The sequence below is a fragment of the Cydia pomonella genome, chromosome 12 (assembly GCF_033807575.1).
Source record: "Cydia pomonella isolate Wapato2018A chromosome 12, ilCydPomo1, whole genome shotgun sequence".
In the NCBI taxonomy this organism is placed as follows: Eukaryota; Metazoa; Arthropoda; class Insecta; order Lepidoptera; family Tortricidae; genus Cydia; species Cydia pomonella.
In genome coordinates this window covers 20,829,474-20,856,260 of record NC_084714.1, presented here as the reverse complement: position 1 = coordinate 20,856,260, position 26,787 = coordinate 20,829,474, and the positions used below count along the sequence as shown (strand labels likewise).

The window sequence follows — 26,787 nt, the reverse complement described above, 5'->3', positions numbered from 1 at the left end:
TATAAAGTAATAAGTTTTTGGCAAATGAAACCATTTTGGGTACAAGCTTTTATCGTTGAGTGTAACAAAATCTTTTGACAAGTAAATTAATTATACCTCTAGAAACAAAAAACCCGACTGCTACTTTTATTTTTGAAATGGTCTTCTCACTAGCATTCATTTCATTTTTATTTTCATATTCATATGCGGGCGCCATTTTCCAAATTTATATATAGCCTATGTCACTACCACAATTCTGAAGAATTAGACGACACCTCATATGTTAAAAACCATCCAGCCGTTTGGGCTGTAGGGCGTGCCAAAGAAATGGACATACCTACATACTCGTCATACACGCTCGAAAAACATTACCCTCCCTCTAACAGCTCTAACGCAGTCGGGGAAAAATGGTTATATTTTAGTTTTAGTTTAATTTTATTCCTAAATGTTGTTAAAATTAATAAAACTAACTTCAGCTTTCTCATCAAAATCGAAGTTCACAAAATTGCGGGCATATTTCTCTGTCACTCTAATAACACCTTCATTGGAGTAAAAGAGAAAAATCCCCGCAATTAGCGAATTTCGGTTTTCGCGGTAGGTCGCCTGGTGTGGTAAAAAAATTTAAAATAAACGACGTACCTACTGTATCCATTATTTTTGCTATACTGTTTTCATTAGGCGCATTAGGGCTTGAAATGTTCTCGGGCACTTAGCAGACAGAAAATCCAGCAAAAGCCCGAATTAAATGTGTGCGTTTTAACCAAAACTAATTACTGTTTGTTTTTGAGACAGATTTACCTCAAAGTGAGCCAATTAAGACATTTCGTTTTCGTAAAGACAAACACAAATATGGACTGTCAATGACTACCAACCTCAATGCAGTGTTACGTTCCCCACCATATTCTGGTAGGTATGATTCTTCATAAAATATTGGTATGTTGGCTATGCACCCATGGTGCCTAGCCAAGATTCCAATGGTTTGCGTATATTAGTGACTTAGAGAGACAGATAGTGTTTAACGACTGGCATGTTCGCTACACACCCATGCTGCCTAGCCAAGATGCCAATCGTTTGCACATATTAGTGCGATAGAGAGAGAGAGAGAGAGAGAGCGTTTCGTTGTCATAGCGTAAACGATTGGCATGTTGGCTGAGCACCCATCTAGATCGATTGTGCTCTTCAGGGCAAATCTAATGAGCCCTAACACGTTAGAGTTATAATGAATAGATTAGGAGTTCTGGTGACCAACTCCTGACTTCATCGTGAGAACCTGGACTTCAACCGGGTTAAAAATAATAATGCAAACCCTAACGTATTAAGATTTTCTAATCGCAGTATACAGCACTTCACGGAACTCCGTAGCTGTTTACGAACGCATCGAACGCCTGACAATCGAGCACAAGTCCGTCCCCTAAGCACGCTTCGCGGAAACTGAGCGCGCGGCGTCGATGCAGCGTGATTTTGATTTATACGTCTTTAAAAAAATGGAGATTTCGCCAAAAAATTAAGAAAACTCGTAAGGTATTTTGAGAAAATTGAGAACCGAAACGACACTTCTCACTGCAAAATTTGAAATAGACTTCCAAGAAAACTCATTAAAGCATTCACTGCCACCGACGCATATATGCGTTCACCGTCATACAAGTTTGTTCCTAGGCCACGCCCCCTGGCAGTGAATGCGTTAAAAAAGAGGTTTACAAGAGAAAATGAAAATTTGAACTTTCCAGCCACTAGTTTAGGAAATGATTATTTAAGTAGGTACATACGTTACCAGTTTTTGAATAAGTGCTAATAGTTAAGTCGTAATCTTGAATGAAAAAGAAAGCATTTTACAAAATACGCTCGTCTGTATGACATTTAATGAAATAATGTCCTATAATAATTATTATTATTTATCATCAAATAAGAAGAGTCTTTGTCGTTTACTTTTACGCATTTCGGAGAAGCAAAATACATTTCTCGACACATTTTCACTTCAGTAATATTTTCCTTTTGACAGATGACAATTAAGCTTCTTATTCAAGACAGCTGTGGCATTTGGAAACACATTAATCAGGGGATTTTGAACATCTTTTTACTTTTATATTACTTCCCTTGAGGGCAAAGGGCTTTGCACTCGTGGGGCGGAAACGTGACGTAAAGTACGACCCTTCTGTAATCTTTGAGAAATTGAAAAGTTCTACGGTTTGAGTAGAATTTTAAGTAGAGATTCCATGAATATTCGACAACTATTCCATATTCGGCCTATTCGGCCACTTTGCCGCATATTCGGTATTCGGTCAATTATTGCGTACTATTCGGTCGAATATCGAAAACCCAATTACACTTATGAAAAAAAAATGCAATAATTGAAATGTACTACAAACCATTCTAATAAATTGGTATTTAAAATTTTTTGGGAAGCTGTTATCAAAATATAATACTTTTGAACATTTTGTTGCTTGCAAACGATTTTATTTTTAACGAAGGCTAGATTTGCTTGGCTTTTGAATACGTACACTACTAATGAGCAACAAAATTGATATCTGAGCAAATAATGTCCTGTTTTCATAATAAATGTGACCCGAAATGTACACGTTTTACAGAATATTCGGCCACCAAATATTCGGCGCTTCGGCCGAGCGTGTGGCCGAATATTCGGTATTCAGTCAATTTCGAATTCGTCGAATTCTTTTTCTACAACTACTGACTTATAAATAAATAAATAAATAAATATTATAGGACATTATTACACAAATTGACTAAGTCCCACAGTAAGCTCAATTAGGCTTGTGTTGAGGGTACTTAGGCAACGATATATATAATATATACATATTTATAAATACTTAAATACATAGAAAACACCCATGACTCAGGAACAAATTATATCCATGCTCATCACATGAATAAATGTCCTTACCAGGATTTGAACCCGGGACCATCAGCTTCGTAGGCAGGGTCACTACCCACTAGGCCAAACCGGTCGTCAAAAAATAAATAAATAAATAAAATGCAAAATTAATTTCATAAGTGCGGGATATGTCAAAAACATTGTCTACGACAAACTTTGTTTTTAATTGACGTTCACTACACTATCACTAGACGGCGATGATATTAAAAAGTAGTTTTTGTAAGTTGGCAGCAATGCACTTAGTTTGAAAACTGTATTATTTTTGATTTTGTCAGGTTGGTAGCCATTAATCGTAGTATCGTTTTAGCGATTTTAAAGCACAAGTGGGATATCAAATCCGATAAATCAAAATATTGTTTCATTCAAATTAGAACTCCTTGTATGTCACATATAATCGTTTTAATTTCAAAAAACCTTTTGCTCGAGTTATCGGGTTTGACCACCCACCCCTCGACATAGACTTTTCTTGAAATCATATGTATGTTCTTATATTACTGTTCATAAATATATATAAATGACAGATAACAGTAGACGAGTAGAAAAATAATTAAAAAGCTTACCTCAGCCACAGCCATGATGAGGAACTGGGGTAACAGCCACGCCATTGAGATCGAATTTGGCTCCGTGATGACTATCACATTTGCTTTCTGAAATATATAATATCAATAGGTACCTATATAATGGCAATATACAAGCGTCTTTATCTCTACGTAACTTAGTTTTAACCAGCACATTTAGAGCCTGTTTCTGTAGAAGATAATATCCGGACATTAAGCAGTTTGCCCGAGTCAAAACGGAGATATATAATATAAAAATATACGTTTTTACTTTTTGATTTCGTCGTATCCGACATCCGATATCGGATCGGACAATTTAAAAACGCTCTAATGGTTTATTCTGAGTTGGTCCCAGTCTCGATGACTTCCGGTTCAAGCGGCATATTGATAGTCACGCCTCGTGATTAATTGCTGTTTTTGCTCATTAATATTGTTTAAAGTGTAATATCGATAGCTTATTATACAATAAACTAATGTGGCAGTGTGCAGTGAATGAAGAATTAATCTTGAAACGCGTTTAACCACCATTTTGGAGTCAAAGGCCGGTAGTCCTCGTGCTCCTTGTAAAGTCCAGCTATCGCTTTACAAGAGCTGATAAAATCACCGTACACTGTCTTGTACTAACCGTACAATTTTATTCGTATTTAAAGCTCCTAAGACCTTGATACTGGCGAAATAGTCCCACTGCACTGAAGCCATAATTTAAACTAGCACTAACGACCACGGAGCAAAGCCTCGGACAGACAGACAGACAGACGGACATGGCGAAACTATAAGGGTTCCTAGTTGACTACGGAACCCTAAAAAAGAAGAAGGTCCCAGTCTCCCTTAGTAAACCGTGACAAAAATCTGAGACAACTAAGATAATGACGTTAAAAAATTAACACTCACATATTCATCACCATCTTTATCAAGAACCACAGTATACACCCCACCGCCCTTCATCTCAATATGTCTCGTCACCACTTCATCACCCATCCAAATGGAGTATGTTGAAGCGAACACCTCTATTTGTGATGACACCCCCACACTTATATGTGTTTCTATCTCTTTCCTTCTTTCGTTGTAGAACTTTATGTCGGAGGCGTTAATTCGGTGTGACACTAAAAATCTGGAAACATCGAAATATTATCAATTATAATAGTTGTTGTGTATGTACAAGTTTAGACGGAAAAGTACTTGTCTCAATCATGTACCCGGATCCGGGTACGTCCTTAAACTACGTCCAAAAGAGAGGTATGGGCATTGTGAATTTCATCTCGCTTTGTGTGGTAGGGCACAGCCAGTGGATGTCATTCCAGATCTAGAGCAGAGCCCAACTGGGGAAGTACCTCCACCTTACAGAAAACCGCAGCCAAATAACACTAGACCCTACTCATAGTGTTGTGTTCCTGCCGGTAAGTAAGGTTGCCAGAACTCAACGAGGGGGGGCGGGTTTAGGGTCGGCAACGCGCATGTAACTCCTCTGGAGTTGCAGGCGTACATAGGCTACGGAGACTGCTTACCATCAGGCGGGCCGTATGCTTGTTTTTTAAAATTACGTCTTAGTGAGAGTAAAAGAGAAAAAGCCCAGCAATTTGCGAATTTCGGTTTTCGCGGTAGCCCCCCTGTCTCGGGCATACATAGTGCGCGTAACAATTTTTTTAGTCTGTGGTGAGCACTAGTCTTTTTGATATTTAACAAATTTAACACATATCAGTAAAAGAATAAGGATTAAAGTCAAATGACGTTCTAAAAGTTTTAATCATGTGTCGAAAGATGGCAGTAAATTTACTGTGGCTACACTGGCTACAAAATTGTCTTTGGCAATTCCACCGTTAATTCAAATTATCTTTGCTATTAAGCCCCCTCCAGACTATGCACGTGAATTGCGGCGCGACTTCGCAGAGCGAACATACCGCGACGTTGACCTAGACTCCACACTCGCACAACTTCACGGCGAATTCGCAGTTTGGTTCGCGGCAAGATGGCGCCGAAGCGTCAGCTGATCGGATTTAGTTTGCGGCAAGGCACTAATTCAAACTGGGAACTGTCAAATTGATTTTTGGTTGATCAAGTTCGCACCCAATATAACCAAGTAGCCGCCATAGAAGGTTATGATTATGACATTTAAGATTAACCGACTCGTGAGCGAATCGCGGCGCGAAGCGATCGCGAGTGTGGAGTATTGCAAGTTCGCGCTTTGCGTCTCCTTTGGCGCGGGCCAAATACTGACAAAAAACGGGAATAAGGCGCGAAGGCGTGAACAATCTGCGAAATCGACGCGAGGGCCCTCCACACTCGCGTTCGCGGCTTCGCCCCTCGATTCGCGCACGAGTGTGGAAGGCCCACGCCATAACAACATTTACACAGATAAGAATTTTGTTGTAACAAAACAGTCTATATTTGTGTATGTAATTTCCGGTTTTTGCACGCATCATAGAAGGTTTATGATATATGTGGAGATAAAAGTAATTAGCAAGGAAATTTCTGCTGTTTGAAAATGCCGAAAGAGATGAATACATAACATAAATAACGGATTAATTTAAAGTTAATTTGTGTGACATTGACATTGATTATTATTTAAAACTCTGCAATTGACATTTTATTTAATTTATTCATTACTTAATTCGTTTTTATTCTTTTAAATACACTCAAAGCAAATAAAATGTTTGCATTCAAAGTAGATTTTACAAGCAATCGCAACAGGTACAGGAAGGTTTTATTTAGCAAAATAATAATTTTAAAGATAAGAGACATTTGTATGTGACAGTCACAAACATGTACGAGCATGTACAGGCAACAAAAACAGAAGAACAGAACTTTAAGTGCGCATCACAAAATGGACCCAACTCGGCATAATGCTATGAAGCCAACGCTGGTCTTCCGTAGGGCCCATTCGGTGATGCCACGACAGATAACACATACAGTACACTATAATACATTAATTTTGATTGATTGGTTAAGGAAACATTAACACGAAAGTGAAGGACCCGCGCGAAATCACCTTTTCATACAAATGTAAACGTAGTCCTCATACATATAAAAAAATAAAAAATAGCCGACTTAATCTTAAGATGTATGGCTTATAAAATAAATAAGATTAAAAAAAAAATATGTAAAAATGTTTTCTAGTATGTCAATGTCTAGAGAGGAAAACGGGGACTACGTTTGTATGGACAAACGGCCGTCCCCTCTCCTCTTAAAACACGTTTTAATCAAGTCTACACAGATTGTTTTACGGCGACATTTCATTTCTATATATTTTCGCAAACACAACTATGCATTGTATCCGCTTTTGGCAAAAAATTGAACACAACATTTTGCACGATAACTTTTCTTGATTTATACAGTTTCGATAGCTATAAAGTGCATTTTTCATAATAATTGGAAGCTTTGAAAGCTTTGTTTTATTGCTCTATTGTTTGTGATTTATTACCGTCTCTGTGTAAAAACATTTTATTGAATTTCTGTGAAACTGGCATTTTGTTGCGTTCGACTAGGAAAGGAAGGTAAACTTAAAACAGCGTGGCAGAATAACAGCGTTGCAATTTGCCTCGTTTGCGAATAGCAACAATATGCTGAGACAGGGTCTTTTCCCTACTGCACACATTGCTGGACCCAAGTGTGTAATTTTCGGATTTTAATGTGTACATAATTTATATCTGTTGTTTTTTTGTTTTTGTTTTGTTGTTCTTATCGTTACCTTCTATCTTATTTCTTTCATCTTCTTGTCCTGTGTATGTGGGCTTTATGGAATAAATGTCATTTCTTCTTCTTTCTTCTTCTTCTTCTTAAAACGTCAAGTTGCCTGTCTGTTAACTGGTTACTCTTAAATCGCAGAACCGATATAGATGAAATTGAATACCTATGATGACCGTTCTGGCCTATATATGTTGGTGAGTTGCAGGAACAAATATCTATGTACATCATACAAATAAATGCCCTTACCGGAATTCGAGCCCGTACACCATCGGTCGGCCAGACCGGTTTTCAAAATTATTATTATTTTTTATTTTTTTTAATTGATAAAAATGTTTACATGACATTACAGTTGAACCAATGCGTCACGAAACTTAAACTAACTAATAATTATAAGTATTAACAATTATAAAACAATAATGGCACATTAACAAATTAAATTGGGACAGTTGAGCACCTAGCATCCATCGCCTCACAGAATCTCAAGCATTCACTATATTATGAAATTGGTATTAATGTGCAGTTAACTTAATTTCGTAGTGTCAATCGATCTTATATTCATAAGGATCTATAGTTAATAAAAAATATAGGGTCGATGTAAGTAACGGAATACATAAGTCAAAAATTATGATGAAAGTTTTCGATACACGTGTCTCATTCCACGAGCACATATTATCACTAGCTGCGGACTGCTATCGAAGACTCGGTTTTGTCATCCGAAACTTGCGTAACTTTAACGATCCACTAGCAATTAAGCTAGTCTACAGCGCCTTGGTCAGAAGCAAGTTGGAGGCTTCATCGATCGTGTGGTTACCGTATGCCTTAATGCTGGAGAAAGCGCAAAAAGCTTTCCTAAGGTTAAGGTTAAGGAAGATCTATGGGGACTACCCATTCCTCTACCCAACCTAGTATCTATTAGGAACCCTCGGATACAATTCATTAGAGGTCAGACGGACCTTTAGTTTATTGGTTACTACGTGTCGAGTCCTGCGCGGCGAGTCGGATTGTCCTGAACTAGTAAGCCGCCTAGTGCGACTATTTGTTCCAGACGTCCCCAAAATATCTCTCAGGCCTCGACGAAGCCTTCTTGCTGTCCCGGCTGCTCGGACTGTGTCGCGTAAGAAGTCGCCACTGCCCCGTGCTCTCACTACTTAAGAGGCTGTCAACACCGAATGTCCTTGAAATTGATGTTACTTAAACAGTTTTTTAAGAAAGACTATTTGTTTTAGTCAAGTAAGAAAAATATATGTTCATATTAATTATATTTCAAAGACCGTGGTCGTACTCGATACACGATTGAACGAAATCGGCTCGGTAGAAAATAATTGCAAAGATTGGTCTTAAAATCACAATTAAACGGTTGTATGTCTTTATTGTTTTGACTTATGGGTCTGCAATTAAAATCACAATCTCAAAACATTTATATCTAAACCGTGGTTGAGTAAAATATTACACTAATAATCCACTTTTTTTTATTTAAATATTTTTCTTATTATTCCCTTGCCCAAGCCCAGTAACATGCGACAGTGCTATCTCATTTACTCCGATACAAATAGACAGTGTGCGCGCTTTAGGTATTGACAGCCTCTTAATGCGCTCTTGGCGTCAGCACCGGAGTGCGATCTGATTGCATGGCGGTGGGCGAGTGTGAGAAATGAATGCTTGAGGTTCTGTGAGGTGATGGATGCCAGGCCTTCGAGTGTAATGTAATAAATTTAATATTGTTTTATTTTGTGTACAATGTTATTGTAACTTCTTTTTATTATGTGCTGTTGTTAATATGTTTGATCTTTGTTGCATGACGCATTAGATTTCTGTAATGTCGTGTATGTTTATATTAAAAAAAAAAAAAAATCTTCTATCCATTTAACTAGCTAGAACTAGAACATGTAATACATTTTGGCAACTGATAAATGAATAGTTAACAAATGAGACATATTTATAACTACCTTAATGGCACTTAATTTAAACAATCGAAAATTGGCGACAAGGAAATTCTATATAGAGCCAATTGCAGATTAACGCCGACATCCCGCCCTTTTCCGGTCCCACAATGGCGGCACTTCCGGTCTATTTCGTACAGGATTCACGGGCTTATTTCCGGTGGGATTCATCTACTCGTACACAATTGGATAATATTAGAAACCCGTGTAAAGATTAGGCTTCCAAAATGTAATCGTCACCAGGGATCGGAACCGGTTTTTTGCAAAAACTTCGAAATATTTTATATTTCGGTTTATTTTATACTCCAAATGTAGGACTCAGTTGTGTTTTCAGATAACGACTTCGTATTATTAGATTGCCTGATTAGAAATGAAGTAATTAACAAGAACGAAAAAATACCGTTTTCGTTCCCATACAAAAATACCGGTTTCCGATCCCTGATCGTCACACATACAATAATGAATTCATTCAACAGTTAAGATGTATTACTTATAATTTTATTTTTCTTTCTCTGATATGTTAACAATATTTTTTTAATTTTAAATGACACTATTTTATTAATTTTACTTTATTTACTTTTCCTTATTTAGTAGTTGACATTTTTTAGATTTTTTTTTTTCTAAATTTTTATTGTAGATAAATGTTCATTCATGTTTATTTAATTTTGCGGCGGTGTGTTTTATTAGACCAAGTTTTAATAATTATTTTTATTTGGAAGTTATGATGTTTATTTTGTAATTTTTCTGTATTAATGTGCCTAAATTTACGAATTTTCAAACAGAATATAATATTGTTATTAATAATCGACAGTTTACATAAAGTCGGACCAACCTAAGCCTATATGGACCTACTATACCTGGAAGTGGACCCGGGTACGTCCTTAAACTACGTCCAAAAGAGAGGTATGGGCACTGTGAATGTCATCCCGCTTTGTGTGGTAGGGCACAGCCAGTCGATGTCATTCTAGATCTAGAGCAGAGCACAACTGGGGAGGTACCTCCACCTTACAGAAAACCACAGCCAAATAACACTAGACCCTACTCATAGTGTTGTGTTCCTGCCGGTGAGTAAGGTTGCCAGAGCTCAACGAGTTGGCTACTATGACATAGGCTACGGAGACTGCTTACTATCAGGCGGGCCGTATGCTTAAATAAAAAGTAGTATAAAAATCTTAGTATAAAAATAAATAAAAAGCCTAACTCTGCGTGACATTTACAATGTTAAAGTGGGGAATTGTCAGCATTAATGTAAATAAATACCTACTTAAACATTTTACCTGTCGTCTACCAAATGCGGATATTACCGGCCAAAGAAATCCAAACACATTTGTCAACATTTTAAGAAAAATACGTATCCTCTATCTAACGCGGCCGGAGATCTCCGTCCAGTATTTTGTGTTACATACGGATATTACCGGTCTTTTTACCCGCAATCAAAAACCAGTTTTATTTCAATAAAAATATCAGAATCAGAATCATACTTTATTGATAAAATAGAATTATTTTACATATCAACACATTGTATCTATTTAATAGGATCACACATTATTATTTTATAGATGAAAACATTATTTACACTACAAATAAAGCTGCTTTTCAACTGCGGATTCTCTCGCGTGCAAAAAAAAACCGTGGTAATAAATCTGGGGTGGCCCGCGCGGTTCACCCGAGTGTGATAACCGGGGCAACAAACAATTGGCCGGTAATCTCCGGCCTCGGTAGATAAAGGGCTGTTTTTTTTTTACAGTTTGGTAGACGACAGGTTAACAGTTACTCACCTTACTACAGGCAACCCTGATTTACTCTTATCCACATTATCGAAGAATCCATACACTTCATCCCCGTCCAAGAAAAATGAGTTCGCTTTATTCTCCTTCAAAATAAATTCTCTCTCAAAAGAATTATTACTTTCGTATAGAAAATCTTCGTTGATAGATAATCCTCGAAAACTCAATGTTATGTTCTCTGTTCCGTAGATTTGGAAGTCTTTTTTGACGTAGTATTGATGTGGTGGTATAGAGTATGATATGTTGTAGTTTGTGATATTGACGGTGTATGGATTTCCGTTGAATATCCGAAGTTGTGCCAGGCCGGGGGTTGGCAGTTGGGGGTAGGTCGTCTGTAAACGAAATAGTTTAGTTTCGATTAGAGCGAGTGATGGATATTTATCCATTTACAACTGGTTTTCCTTATTAAGAGTATATGTGTGTTTGTGTTTAATAGTCTCCATATTTAGCTCCTTGCACTACCTGTTGACTTTTGTATGAGTTCGAAATTTCCTGCTACCTAAAGGTTGTCTGGAAGAGATCGCTTTTTAGCGATAAGACCGCCTGTTGTTACCTGGTTCTATTTTCCTTTAAAATTCATTTGTAGTTTTACATGTATGTAAAATGTATAATTGTTGGTGCAATAAAGAATATTTACTTACTTACTTACTTACTTAAGAGTGAAGTATACTACGTGATCGACCAACAAAAACAGAAAACGTTTTTTCACCTCTAAATATTTTCCATTCCCCATGACTTTTTAGTATGTTATTGACACAATGAAAAAAAGCGGCTAAGTGCGAGTCGGACTCGCCCAAGAAGGGTTCCGTATCATTTATGACGTATTAAAAAAAACTACTTACTAGATCTCGTTCAAACCAATTTTCGGTGGAAGTTTGCATGGTAATGTATATCATATATTTTTTTAGATTTTTCATTCTGTTATTTTAGAAGTTACGGGGGGGGGGGGGGGACACATTTTACCACTTTGGAAGTGTCTCTAGCGCAAACTATTCAGTTAAAAAAAAAAAAGATATTAGAAACCTCAATATCATTTTTAAAGACCTATCCATAGATACCATTTGATGAAAAAAGATTTTTTGAGTTTCAGTTCTATGGGGAACCCCTAAAATTTTTTTGTTTTTTTTTCTATTTTTGTGTAAAAATCCTAATGCGGTTCATAGAATACATCTACTTACCAAGTTTAAACAGTATAGCTCTTATAGTTTCGGAAAAAAGTGGCGGTGACATAATCGGACAGACAGACGGACATGACGAATCTATAAGGGTTCCGTTTTTTGCCATTTGGCTACGGAACCCTAACTAGGTGTATAGGTTTTCGTTTTCAAAAAGTGCAATACATTTTTTTTAAACCAAACCTATACACCTACAATATGTTATGCTGAAGCGATTGACATCCAAATCAAAATGATTTGATAAGATTTATTCAGTTTAAAACATTTTCTCTGGAAATGGAATTGCAAAAAAAAGGACCGTGCTTTATTAAGCAAAATAATGGTTCTTTTTTATGCAATTCGGTATTCCGTTATATCGCTAGGATCGCTTGAAAGTTCATAAATTGCTCAATCAATATGTATATGTCAAATTGAAGCATGTAATTGACGTTAATTTACATTTTCTGCGTAAAATGGGCATAAAGTATAAACTAGTAAATCGTAGAATATAAACACGAGCAAATAAGGGAACTAAACTAGTATCGAAAATGTATTATTATAAATCTTCCAAACACAAACTGAAAATATTCTAACATTACTTTCTCGATATTTTTATTGGAATATCGGATTGCAAACTACGCTATACATTTCTGAACATATTTAGGAATAGTTGTAAGGAGAACAAGGTAGGAATTTGCACAGTACCGAGAAAATTGCATGAAGACTTGAAATTCTTTAGCGAATGTGCAAGTTTAAAAAGTTTCGATCTAAAACCGCGGAACTTAGAACTGACACCATTCAGATTGTCTACGAATGTTCTTTTAACATTGCATTGTGAGGAATCCTCAAGTTTTAGTATTAGTACGCCAAATTGAAATTGAAATCTGAATACGAACATTTCTGTTTCTTGAGAAAATTCTTAATAAGGTTTCTTCGCAGAGCGTTTAAGTTTTACATAACTAGTAATACAATTTTAGTTACAGTACAGTATTGCACTGAAAACAATGTAATGTTTTGATCCTTTGCCATTTCCTACAACCAATACACTCGTATTAGGTACTACATTAAAAACAAGAGCGTCAGCTTATGTAGAAGATTCACTAGCATGTCGCCCCCCTGTTCGGGCACGTACCTTGAGATATATCTCCATGATGGCTGACACTATGAACGCAATGCTAGTCAGCCCACAGCGTCAGCTTATGGAGAGGATTCACTAGCATGTTTCTCCCCTGTTCGGGCACGTACCTTGAGATATACTCGTATCTCCATGACGGCTGACACTATGAACGCGAAGCCGGCCAGCACACAGCATCAGCTTATGTGGAGGATTCACTGGCATGTTGCCCTCCAGTTCGGGCACGTACCTTGAGGTATATATCTCCATGACGGCTGACACTATGAACGCGATGCCGGCCAGCACACAGCGTCAGCTTATGTGGAGGATTCACTGGTATGTTGCCCCCCTGTTCGGGCATGTACCTAGAGCTGCTACGAATCTCCATAACAACTGACACTATGAACGCGATGCCGGTCAGCACACAGCGTCAGCTTATGTAGAGGATTCACTAGCATATTGCCCCCCTCTTCGGGCACGTACCTAGAGATATATCTCCATAATGGCTGACACTATGACCGTGATGCTGATCAGCACACAGCGTCAGCTTATGTAGAGGATTCACTAGCATGATGCCCCCCTGTTCGGGCACGTACCCCTTGAGATATATCTCCATGACGGCTGACACTATGAACGCGAAGCCGGCCAGCACACAGCATCAGCTTATGTGGAGGATTCACTGGCATGTTGCCCTCCTGTTCGGGCACGTACCTTGAGATATATCTCCATAATGGCTGACACTATGACCGTGATGCTGATCAGCACACAGCGTCAGCTTATGTAGAGGATTCACTAGCATGATGCCCCCCTGTTCGGGCACGTACCCCTTGAGATATATCTCCATGACGGCTGACACTATGAACGCGAAGCCGGCCAGCACACAGCATCAGCTTATGTGGAGGATTCACTGGCATGTTGCCCTCCTATTCGGGCACGTACCTTGAGATATATCTCCATGACGGCTGACACTATGAACGCGATTCCGGCCAGCACACCGCCGAGCGTCAGTTTGTGGAGAGGATTCACTAGCATGTTTCGTCGCTCGAAAAACGGGTAAACATACTGAAATACGAATTATACACATATTAATAAATAAGGGCTCAAGCCTTCTCTAATGCGCGAGCGAGCTGGGCTAATAGTCCCCACGGTGGCCCAATAAGTGTTGGGGACTACACATTCATTCGCGAGGTTTCCTCACAATGTTGTCCTTCACCAAAATGCTAGTGGTAAATATCAAATGCACTCGGCCACCACCCGTATTATATTTATTAGTAGTAGGTATTATATTTTTAAAAAGCAAAAATGCTATCAACTTGTGACCGAAAAACAGGTAAGTAGGTACAAAGATAACATTTGCCGAAAATTAAAGTAGTGTACAACTTTAAAATAAAATGACAAATATCAAAAACGAAGGTTACCTTCTGCAGCAGCGGTATCAGCACGATAATGGAGATGGGATTGATAACTTGCAGCTGATCCGGCTTGATGGTGACGAAACCCAGGTTTCCGGACACCTTCGTCGCTTGTAATGTCCAGCGAGAGCCCTGTACGCAAAAATAAACCTCATATGTAACTTCAAAAATTTTAAAAACTGGAAAAAAATGTAAACATGATTTTCAAAAACTTTTGGAAAAAATTGCGTGTTTTTGTTGACAATACAAAAAATCACGTTTCATTTACAATCAAAAGTACTTGAGTTTAAGTCAAGGATTCATTAATAATATTAATTTTTGAAAAATAACTTTGTTAAATCTACATGCTCTTATCAAAAAAGGGTTTTATTTGTATTTCTTTTTAGTAGAGAGAATATGGAATAACTTATTGCTACTTCGTGCCTTTTACCGAGCCTGTTCTCAAAGGGACATGCCTATTAAAGGTTCGGCAAGAAATTAGGATTAAAAGTCTTATATATTTTATGATAAGGTACCTATTGTCATAGGAAAGTCAAATAACCTGAAGACTCGCCAGTACAGAGCCGCCGAATTCACCTTTTCATACAATTGAAGTTACGCTCTCATTTTATAACTACATGCTGGAATAACATATGGACATTGAACTAACATATATCTTTGACTGAAATTAGTTTTCGTTGCTAGATATCGCAACACAAATTAAATATAGCGATTGTTTAAGAAATTATGTGTGCGCGCACGCCGCTCGACGTAGTGCTCAAGTGCGAATGGTCTAAGTGTGTGTGTGTAAGGGACAATAATAGAGCTATCAAAACTAACACTATGTAACTCCTCTGGAGTTGCAGGCGTACATAGGCTACGGATACTGCTTACCATCAGGCGGGCCGTATGCTTGTTTGCCACCGACATAGTATAAAAAAAAATACGCTTGATACGGCAGTAGGAAATACAAGATTGCATACGATATGACAGTGAACACTACTCTTCATAGTATTTATATGAAAATCTATCGTCGGCCGACGTAGTGCCCCTAATCTTCAAAAAAATAGGTACGTCTTTTGACGTACTGTCGTATCGCTACCTGTGAATTTCCCGCCTAGTGACGTACTGTCAGGGAACGTGTTAACAAAAAGAGAAATCGCTGTAGAACAATAAGAAAATAATAGGTCAGACTAAAGCACATTGTCTCCGCTGGCTTGACCACCTCGAAAGGATGGGTGACGATCGGGCAGTCAAAAGGCCTTACTTGGGTCGACTAACTTGACGCCGCCCTGTGGGTTATACTCTCATCCTAAATATCGATGGGTGGATAGAGTGGAAGCAGAGCTCGGCGTCAGCGAAAGCTGGCGCGAATCCGCTCGGGACCGACTCATTTTGGGTCATCGCGCCAGCCAAGTAAGTAAGTGCAGAACAATAAGAGTGGCAGATACTGTGGTACGTTTTTCGTTCCGCTACTACTGATTCTGACCTGACTATATAAGTTCTTCACTTCATCATCAGTTACCATCTGATCAAGCAAAGCTAAGGAAAGCATCAGGGAAGAGAACATCTTCTTGATATCTCTGATGAAGCGCTGGTCGTACTAATGCTGGGTGCTTTCCAGTCAATGGGAATTATCGAAACCAAGCATATGCAGTACATGCACTTACCATTTGGTCAAGTAAGGCCCAGAATACAGGTAGGACAGTGAACAGCATCAGGATAGATAGCGTCTTCTTGATATCTCTGATGAAGCGCTGGTCGTACTGATGCTGCGTGCTGTCCAGCCAATGGGAGTTGGCGTCCTTCTTCCGGCGCAGGATTAGGTTTTTCAGACCCAACTGTAAAGAAGGAAAATATTTAAGTATGATGATTTTGGTAGGGAATAAAAAACGGACAATCACACGCACTTTTATTCGTTTATCTATAAACGAGTAAAAGTTGTAGGGAGGACACTTTACAATCTTATACAAGTCGACCTAATTTCACAGTGAGTACAGTAAGAGCTAAAAGAGCCTATTTTACTAACAAATAATCGGACAGACAGACGGACATGACGAATCTATAAGGGTTCCGTTTTTTGCCATTTGGCTACGGAACCCTAAAAACTACGTGTTGGATTGTAATGACATACAATGTCATGAGGTTATATCTAGTCCTGTACCTCTAGTGTAACTTTGATCGACATCATAACGTGACGAACGCGTTTGCGTTAAGTCTCATTTTGTATAGGATTTTGAGGTTCCAAAACGTCCCGCTTGGCGCGCTCTTTCGAAATCCAATACAAAATGAGACTAAACGCAAACGCGTACGTCACGTTTGAAAATCGAATTTAGTTACACTAGGGGTACTGTTCCTGTAATTATTTTACATGGCTCCAGTTTATGAAACAAACGAAAAACAGCAAAAACAAGTTTTGTATGAAAAACTTAAATTCGCTGTATTTTTAACTATGGCATCTGAAGCTGCATGAACGAATACAGGACTAGATATACCTTATTTTATTGTAAATACAAAGTTTCAGAGCAATCTAGCTAGTCGTTTAAACTGAGAGCGTAACTACGTTTGTATGGAGAACCGACTTTTGTAGTAAGTAGTACCGATCGGGCGCCCCAGGTACCGCTGGCGTGATGTCGTGGAGGCGGACCTGCGTCGGCTGAATGCCAATTCATGGCAGGAAACCGCGCTGGATCGGGACAGGTGGCGTTCTCTCGTTTCGGAGGCCAAGATTCTTTTTGGATCGCTGAGCCAAAGCAGTTAGTTAGATGTATTTAACTACCGTGGTGGAATATCATCGATCCCAGTGCGCCCTCATAAACGGCAAAGTGGGTGAAACGCCGGAGTGGGTTTAGTGGGTAGGGCCAAATTCTCCCCCCCTCTTGCCAGGAGAGGGGAAAGGAGCGGCGAGTCCCACACACCGTGCGTAAATGCATTCCCACTCCGTAAAAAAAAAAAAAGATGTATTTAACTAGATAATTTTTTTTATGTGATACCTATGTTGTAGAACGCAATACATAGAGGCAAAGTGGCGGGAATATATTCAGACGTTATTTAAAACAAACAGAATTTGCCCGCATCTGGGGCTGAGCTGAGACGAGAAATCGTTATACAATTTGAAAACTCAGATAATATAGGAACGAGCTTACCTATACAGTTTATTCAGTAATTATGTTGATATTTACTATAGAATAGAAACCTTTTGAAATATTTTCATGAATCATTTACAGGAGCGTTTTCAAGAAAAATACACACAATACTTATACAAAGTAAAGTTTTATCATCCATACAAATTTTAACCAATTGTAAATAATAAATAATTACAATAGGGATTCGGAGATATTCAGTTTAGTTTAGTTTAGTTTAGTTTCTTTATTGGTAAAAAAAATTTTTTACAGGTCACAGTTATACATAATTCTATATAAAAATTAACAATGAAAGTTTACGGTTCCTTAAAAAACATATTGTAATAGTTATTACAATATGTTTTTTTTTTTTTAAATTATCTCCTTCATAAAATCATCGACAGAATAACATGCTTGGTCTAGTAGTAAACATTTCAGTTTTTTAGCGAATAACGAGTCGCTTTCTGTCAATTTAATGTCATTAGGAATTTTGTTGTATATTTTGGGCCCAATAACACTGAGTGACTTTCGGACCTTCGCGAGTCGTTGAATAGGAGCGACTAGTACGGGCAATCTGCGGCTATTTACATCGCGGGTACAGGTTTTTATGTATGTGTTAAGGTTTGTTCTAACGTATTTGCAAGCTTCTAATATATAAACGGCGGGTAGTGTTAGTATCTTATGGGTCTTAAATAGTTCCTTGGCGGGGTGATCGAACGGTTTGTTGGAGATAACACGCAAAGCTCGTTTTTGAATTTTGAAAACCTTGTCACGATTTGCGGCCAGACCCCAGAGATCAACGCCTCGGATGAGGATGGAGTGAAAGTATCCGTAATAGGCCTTTTTCAGGTTTTTTGGAGATAGGCTTGGCGCGAGTCTGGACAGGGCGAAACACGCAGACGAAAGTGAGTCACAAAGCTGGTCTATGTGAGAGGACCATGTTAACCCTGAGTCAATGACATATCCCAAGTACTTAGTTTGTTCCACCTGTGGAACTAGAATATTATCGACTTTAATATTTAAGAGATTTTTTGTTTTGGTGTTCCGTAATTGAAAGTGAATAATGTTAGTTTTTTCTAAATTTAAAAGCATTCCATTTGCCAAAAACCATTTGTTGATATCAAATATTGCTAAATTAATTTTTGATTCAAGGCTATTGTAATTGTCAGCTTCTACTATTATGCAAGTATCATCGGCATAGATTACGTATTCTAGTTCAGGAGATGCCGCAGTTACGTCATTTACGAGCATGAGAAAGAGGTTATTTCCCATGCTTGATCCTTGTGGTACGGCACAATCTCCTATAGATTCTAGGTCAGATCTTGAGTTAAGGACGCAGGTAGTTTGCTTTCGGTCTTTTAGGAATGACACAATGGTGCTATAAAATTTGCCTTCAAAACCATATCTCGCCAGCTTTTTCAATAAGAGGGAGTGATCTATCATTTCGAAGGCGCGGGACAAGTCGCAAAAGATGGCTGCTACTTGCCGCCCGCCCTCGAGGTGCGATAGTACCCGCGAGATTACGTCTCGAGCTGCAGTAGTAGTAGATCGGCCTGGTTGGTACGCGTATTGTTGTTGATTAAGTAGGTTATTACAGGTAATATGGCTCATTATTTTAGAACTCAGCATATGTTCAAAAATCTTAGATATTATTGGGATCAGAGATATTGGTCGAAAGTTTTTGGGCTCATTCATTTCGCCTTTGCCTTTATATAATGGTTGTATTTTAACTAATTTTAATAAGTAGTAAGTGTTACGTTGTATCTACAACGTGTCCCAAAACTCAACGATAAGCCGGCACCAGAGGATGGAGCTGCTTATGATTAGTCGAGAAAAAATAAGGAAAAAAATATATCTCAATTATTTTAGAAATTACAGAAAAAAAATGAAATTCATCGAAAATCGACATCCCTAATGGTATTTTTAACGACCATGTCACAAATATTCAAATATTACTGTTTTTTTTTTGTTTTTGGAAACTTAAGTAGCCCTGCTATCTAACACAGTTCTTAAAAATACCATAATACATGTAGTTTTTACACAAAAAATAATCAAAATTCATTTTGTCCCTACAATTTTGAAAGATTTTTTCTTACAGTCCACTTTCAATCATCATGGTGTAAAAAAATAGTATCGACACCACTATGGCAATTATTTTCAAAAGTTGACGCAACTAACCAAGATTCCAAAATGGTATAATACTTTAGGAAACCTAGTCACAAAAAAAAACAACGAATTTTTAAACAAGAATCGACATTATTTAATGTTGGCGGTAATCACTTTTACTGTACCCAAAAAAGGATTTTTGTTGTTGAAAAATGTTGAATAAATGCAAAGAAATGGTCCAGAATACGGAAAAAGTCCAATACACAAAACACAATCACAGTCCAAAATAATGCCAGGTCAGTACAGTTTGCAGATCACCAGTCCAAAAAGCAAAGCCAAGAGTTGTTAGTATGAGAGCCACATCAATTAATACGGAACGGTGCACAGCGAACAAAGGATCAGAGTGTACTGACTTGAAAATTGTATTAACTACCCACATTTTCCATTGAAATTTTAAAACTTGCAACAACAACCCTTTTCAAAAGTGATTAATATAAACATTTAAAAATGTCGGTTCTTGTTTAAAAATTCGTTGTTTTTTGTTGTGACTAGGTTTCCCAAAGTATTATACCATTTTGGAATCTTGGTTAGTTGCGTCAACTTTTGAAAATAATTGCCATAGTGGTGTCGATACTATTTTTTTACACCATGATGATTGTATTTTTAAGAACTGTGTTAGATAGCAGGGCTACTGAAGTTTCCAAAAACAAAATAAAAAACAGTAATATTTGAATATTTGTAGACATGGTCGTTAAAAATACCATTAGGGATGTCGATTTTCAATGAATTTCATTTTTTTTCTGTAATTTCTAAAATAATTGAGATATATTTTTTTCCTTATTTTTTCTCGACTAATCATAAGCAGCTCCATCCTCTGGTGCCGGCTTATCGTTGAGTTTTGGGACACGTTGTATATTAATTCAATTATTAATATGCAGTAGGAACATAATTTTATCAACGTAATGAAAAGTTCATTTTAGTGAAAACATTGCAAATTAAGTTTGCACCTACAGGGAAATGCGTCGAACATCCATCATGGCGGCTTTTGCGACGAAGTTTTATGCCGCTATAAATTATTTACGAATACGAGTTACGGCTTGAAAAAACATCAAAAACTTAAGTGGACTTACTTGAGTACATGATTCAATTAAGTTTCGTTATTATACAAGGTGCCCGCGAGGACACGGAAAAAATGAATCACGTATTGCTGAGGTCATAAGAAGGAAAAAATGTTATACAAAATTAAGTCAAATCCGCCAAAAAAATTTTTTTGTTTTTTTTTTTTACTTTTTGTATGTTTTTATACATAATAAGATTAATAAGTATGTATGTAAGTAATTATGGATTAATACTTACATATTTATACTTATATATTTAATTGGTACATATATTTTCGTAAAAGTGTTCCTTGTCACTTTGATATCTGTCAACAAGAACGTCCAGAATAATTGTAAGTCCCATAGTAGCGACACCGCCATCAAAAAAGCGACTTTTTTATACTTATTAAACCGATTTATTAACTCTGAAAACAACGGATAACTGTTATTGGCCTAATACTAGGTAAAAATACATATGTAAATTGTATATCTACGGCTGTTGTTGTCCTGAATACCAATAAAATAAATAACTTAATAAATAGCAACACCAAATTAAAATTAAATAAAGAACAAAACGCATCAATAAAAGGTAAGGTTTCCTAGTTACTTATATATTGTACTAATGTTTTGATTTTTCTTTACATCTAAATTTACTATCGTTCCTACATTCTCATTTGGATTAGCAACCTTGTGTTTGATAAAAATTCGCGCCCCCGAAATACGTTTGTTATCATAAATAAATCGACATGACACTGGCAATCAACAGTAAGCCATATATAAAACAAAAAAAAAAAAGGTAAGGTCTGCTGTGGGCGTTGCAGCAAAACAAAAGGATTCTGGCTCAGTAATACTCTCCACTCTTTCGGGTGAAGCACTGATAATTTTGCTAAAACCCAGATCACGAACAGATTATCGATGTAACAAAAAAAATATATAAATATACAAAAATAATTAGTAGTTTGCCTATAAAATAATAATAAGTGTCGTAGTATAGACGCTATAGAGTATACAAAAGTGTGGTGCGTGTTGGTGTATAGTATTATATCAGAGGGCCTACCGCGAACCGTGTTGCCTCTCTGTCGCACTTGTAAATTCGTACTTAAGTGTGACAGGCAGGCAACACGTCGAACATGGTTCGCGGTAGGCCCCCAGGGCTACAACCGCGAAAATCGAAGTTCGTCAATTGCGGGCATTTTTCTCTGTCACTCTAGTTAAGTACGTCTTAGTGAGAGTAAAAGAGAAAATCCCCGCAATTCGCGAAATTCGCTTTTCGCGGTAGGCCCCCAGATGTCGAGTATAAAACGACCTACAATAATATAAAGTGCAATACGACCTACAATAATATAAAGTGCAATACGACCTACAATAATATAAAGTGCAATACGACCTACAATAATATAAAGTGCATAGGAAGGTGGCATTCGACCGAGTTTGCTGCGGACTTAAACTGGGCGTTATCACGTCGTGGATTGCATGCACTAGCACGCTCCCTATTAGACAAATTAGTAGGCAGTTAACTCTGTACCAATTATTCAAATATCAACCCATTTAAAGTTTAACCGAAATTTAACCCTTCTCATAGCCTAACTTTATCAAGATTAAAGTTCAAGTTTGTACAGTAATGGGAGTAAACACGATGTTTACCGCAAACTACAAGATCAATATAGTTAGCGTTCAGTTCGCTTGTTGAATGCAAAAACAGGTTGTGCCCATTGACATATATCTAAGGATGGGCCTTACGGGCACTAAGAGTGAGGCTAGTTCAGTGGTGTCACCCATGCATTCGAGCCAATCGTGCAGTCTAACGCAACTAGTTGCGACCGATCGCGCGCGTGATGCGAACTCATCAACCAATCGCTTTGTGGCGTTAGACTGCACGATTGGCTCGAATTCGTGTGCGCGACACCGCTGTACTGAAGGCCTACCGCGAACCACGTTCGACATGTTGCCTCTCTATCGCACTTGTAAATTCGTACGTAAGTATGACAGGGAGGCAACACGTCAAACGTGGTTCGCGGTAGGCCCTCTGGCCCCATTCTTATTGCCCGTAAGGCCCGTCCTTAGGTATATTTCAATGGTTGTGCCTGTATACCTAGAAATAGAAGAGTGGCATTTAAAAATTGAAAACCTGCTATTGACATGTAAGATATTACTCGCAGCTATACGACAAGGCAAATGGCAACCAAATGAGATTGCCACATCATTTCAGACCCAAAAACGAATCGGAATTGTCTTTTATACTATTGATACTTACACTCTAAGAAGAATATAACAATTTAGTTATTCCCCTACCTAAAATAACCAAAACTCCTTCCAATAAACTCTAAGAACATAAACAAAACAATGGAATTTCGCGGGAATTCTCCTCGTTTTATTCCAACAAAGACGAGTAGATAATAAAAACTGTAAATTTATATGCAAAGTTGCAGTACCTAATCGTCATTCTGTAGATCAGTCGTGTGCAAAGTACGGCCCTGCCTCCGGCCCCCGCAAAGGTTTCATCCGTCCCGCCGCCGGTCGAAATAATTAGTACATGGCTAACGACATACGATTTCAAATCAAAATGCATTTATTCAGCAGTTCCAGCTCTTCTCGGATTTTTTTTATTTTCTGGCCCCCCATGAATAAAGTTTGCCCAACACTACTGTAGATGGTGCAGCTCATGCACTATTAGCGCTTGAAAATGGAGACGGCGGTGGATGGAAACATGTCGCGCGAGTGACTGTTAAAATACGTGATTTAAACCGTATCATTAGTTTAATATACAGATTTCATGTATACAGGGTGTCCCAAGACTATGGGACATCAAGGGAAAGTACCTTAAATATCGTAGATAGGATATTTTGCTGAAAGAAGACTTTATTTTTATTTTTAAAAGTAAGTAATATTGCATTCAAAGAATTTCTAAAAAAAATTGAAAATTGCTTACTTTTTCTGAGAATTAAACCAAATCTTGAAATTTTAATCAAAAATTTTACTCTATTCATTTGTTTTGCGATATCATATTTCTGAGATGACTTATTTTTTATGCATTCTTTCGATTGCCATCTTAAAAATACATGATGTTTTTTTTTTTTCACATTCGAGTCGGTTCGATTTCCAGACAAAGTAACTTTTTTTTTTTTTGAATGCAGTATTACTCAGTTTTGAAAATAAAATAAAGTCTCCTTTTAGCAAAATATCCTACGTCTTATATTTAAGGTACTTTCCCTTGATGTCCCATAGTCTTGGGACGCCCTGTATAATATCTGTGAAGGACGCATGGTCAGGGAGCGAAATTGGTGACACATTAGACGGGTAATCAAAAAAATGTAGGTTCAAATCCCACGTTGACCAAAGTTGATCCAATGATCACAGTTCATTATGATGTGTGTGATATTATAAGCCAAGAACAATTTATAAGCAAAATGAAGACTATAAGTACTGTTCGGATTTAGACTACACCAGCATTACTGCAGCAGTATTCCAGCGCGACATTACTGCCGACTATGCAGCCGTAAATATCAAAATCAACGGTCTGTCTGGATTTTTGACATTTGCAGCACCGATGCAGTCGGCATTAATGTCGCGCTGAAATACTGCTGCAGTAATGCTAGTGTAGAATTTGCTCCTTATCAGTTTATATTAGCGACCCGTCTCTTACGTCTTACGTTTACAATACCAACCTGATTTGAATTTAAATGTGAAGTAACCGCAATGCGGGCAGACTCAAACTTCAATCATTGTAAAGTTCCCTTTTAAGGGAGTGCAGGTATATATAGATAAGATACAGGACTAATTTTCACGAGTATGACGCGTATCTCAGCCATCGCCACCTTCATTCGGGAAAGTGGCGACCCGATCAACGACGCCACCGTAAGCAAATACAACGTACAGTTATGTTATGTGTGTGGTGTGTCTGAGTACTCACTGTAACACATTTGACGAAGTCTACTACCACGTTCCCCTGAGGCTTCTTGATCACGTATAGACTTCTGGCGCTCACGAAAATCACTGAAAAGAAAACGAAAAGAAAAATACAAACATTGAAAGAAATTAAGTCGTATATTTGTCGGCGGGCGATCGTAAGATCAGGCAGATCGTAATGCTCCTGTGTATTGTTTTGACGATAGTCACATTAAACTAATAGACAGATAGGATAGGTTCGTTAGATTAGATCGGTAAACTGACATTTAAGAGAAAATTTGGAGTGTTTTTGATATTTCACCGACATCTGTAAAATTTCTACCGCTTTAAGCTTTAAAAGTTGAATGTCTAATTCGTCCTTCATGTTTTCTATGTATTTAATGAAAGCTACTGCAACTGGTTTCAATATTATGAACCAATTAAAACTGTGGTATTTTTTGCTCCAGTCATGGAATGTATGAATGGCGCCATTTTCAAAATAACAAATATCAATGAAAAATTTAACTTAAGCAGCGCTTTGGCTCTTGTTTATGGTAAAATGTTGCCAGCGATTAAAAATTTATGGTAAATACTTGTTTTGCAGGATTTGTCTATACCATCCCATTACTGGTGCCTGTTCCATTATAAGGGTGTTTACTATAGGAGCCTCGTTACTCCGTCAACTCAGGGCGTCAAAGATTTTCACGTTTGACGATATGCATAGGAATTTCACGATATACCTGATCTTACGATCGGCCGTGGACATATTCATCTTTCCTATTTACGGGCTATTGATGACATAATTTTGACAATCCCAACTTGCGACTAGTTTTAAGGATGACCTACGCTAGAACGGTCTGGGTCCGGGCCGAAGCGTCCGACACTTTGCTTTCTATAGCTCATCACGTGATCACCGAGACTCGGAAGTGGCTGTCTATAGATATTTGGGCAAAGAAGGAGCCCGCCCTGTGGTCGCCCGAGACACCTATTAGTCGGACCGACACTTCCTTCATAAATTGCTTTGTGTCGCTCGACCATGGGCCCAGTGTTTCTATGGCAAGCGCCGCAAATTCGTATTGGTCCGTTAGGAACGCATATTTGCGGCGCTTTAGTGTCTGGGCCTGGTCCGCGGCAGTCCCGGGCTTCCGAGCCGATCCTTCAACGTGGGACGACTTCAACTTCAATTTGATGTTGGATTTTTAGTACACTAAAGTTTATTCTAAGATGCATTATTTGCGATTTTTGTCATGTTTAAAGCGTGACAATTAGAATCATGATAGCATAGACACATTGGAGATAATATTTTAATTTGTATGAAAAATAGGACTAAAGACTTTATAATAAAGTTATTGAGGTAAGGAGGGGTATTTTTTTCACATTCCCTTCAGAAAAAATGTTTTGGAATGTACAATTTGAGCTCTTTCAAATGATACCCCACTTGACCTAGTCACTAGACTGAAATTTTGCCCCATTTTCATATTGGGCATTTCCCATAATTTATAAAAATAAAATAAAAAACAACATTTACAATATGTCTGGGTTAGCGTTGTTCATAACTATTCCAAATTTCAAATCTAGCTTAAGTGGTTCTCGAGATATTTAGCGTTGTGATAGACAGACGGACGGGCAGAGTCGCACCATAAACCTTTTGTACCTTTTTGGTACGGAACGCTAATAATCCAATGTAGCAAGTAGCAACAAACAGTACTTTTCTTTATTAATTTTATTTTCTGTTATAATTATGACAAGCCTTCGCCAAGTTGCAAAGTTTTCCTTCACTTTTGAAAGTAAATAGATATTATAGACAGGAAGTATTAATTGTGCTAAATATAGTTAGATAAGAATAATATCGTGCTGAAAATAGAGAATCACCTTCATTTAATAACAAAGATAAATTGTAAGGTCAGACCGAATGCAAGATACATTATTTATTTACCTTAATAAATGGGGAAATGCGTTGTTTACATAACAGATAATATACAAAGGTTAAAAGCTTAAATCTAAAATAGACACTTGAGGCATTTTACCAAGGATGTTGGTGGCATTTCCTCGTTGTATCGCAATGCTGATACGTTGTGCGA

The 26,787-nt window shown here is 37.7% G+C and overlaps 1 protein-coding gene across 1 annotated transcript in view; it reads right to left on the bottom strand.

Annotated features, from left to right (window-relative positions):
• LOC133523830 (peptide transporter family 1-like) overlaps positions 1–26,787 on the bottom strand; it is a 45,090-nt gene that overhangs the window by 5,837 nt on the left and 12,466 nt on the right. The window contains exons 7-13 of the mRNA XM_061859575.1: positions 24,732–24,814; positions 16,167–16,337; positions 14,524–14,649; positions 14,045–14,167; positions 10,829–11,169; positions 4,318–4,537; positions 3,430–3,516 (exon numbers count right to left, since the gene is read on the bottom strand). Of these exons, the coding sequence (XP_061715559.1) occupies positions 3,430–3,516; positions 4,318–4,537; positions 10,829–11,169; positions 14,045–14,167; positions 14,524–14,649; positions 16,167–16,337; positions 24,732–24,814 (1,151 nt within the window). The remainder of the gene's footprint in view (positions 1–3,429; positions 3,517–4,317; positions 4,538–10,828; positions 11,170–14,044; positions 14,168–14,523; positions 14,650–16,166; positions 16,338–24,731; positions 24,815–26,787) is intronic.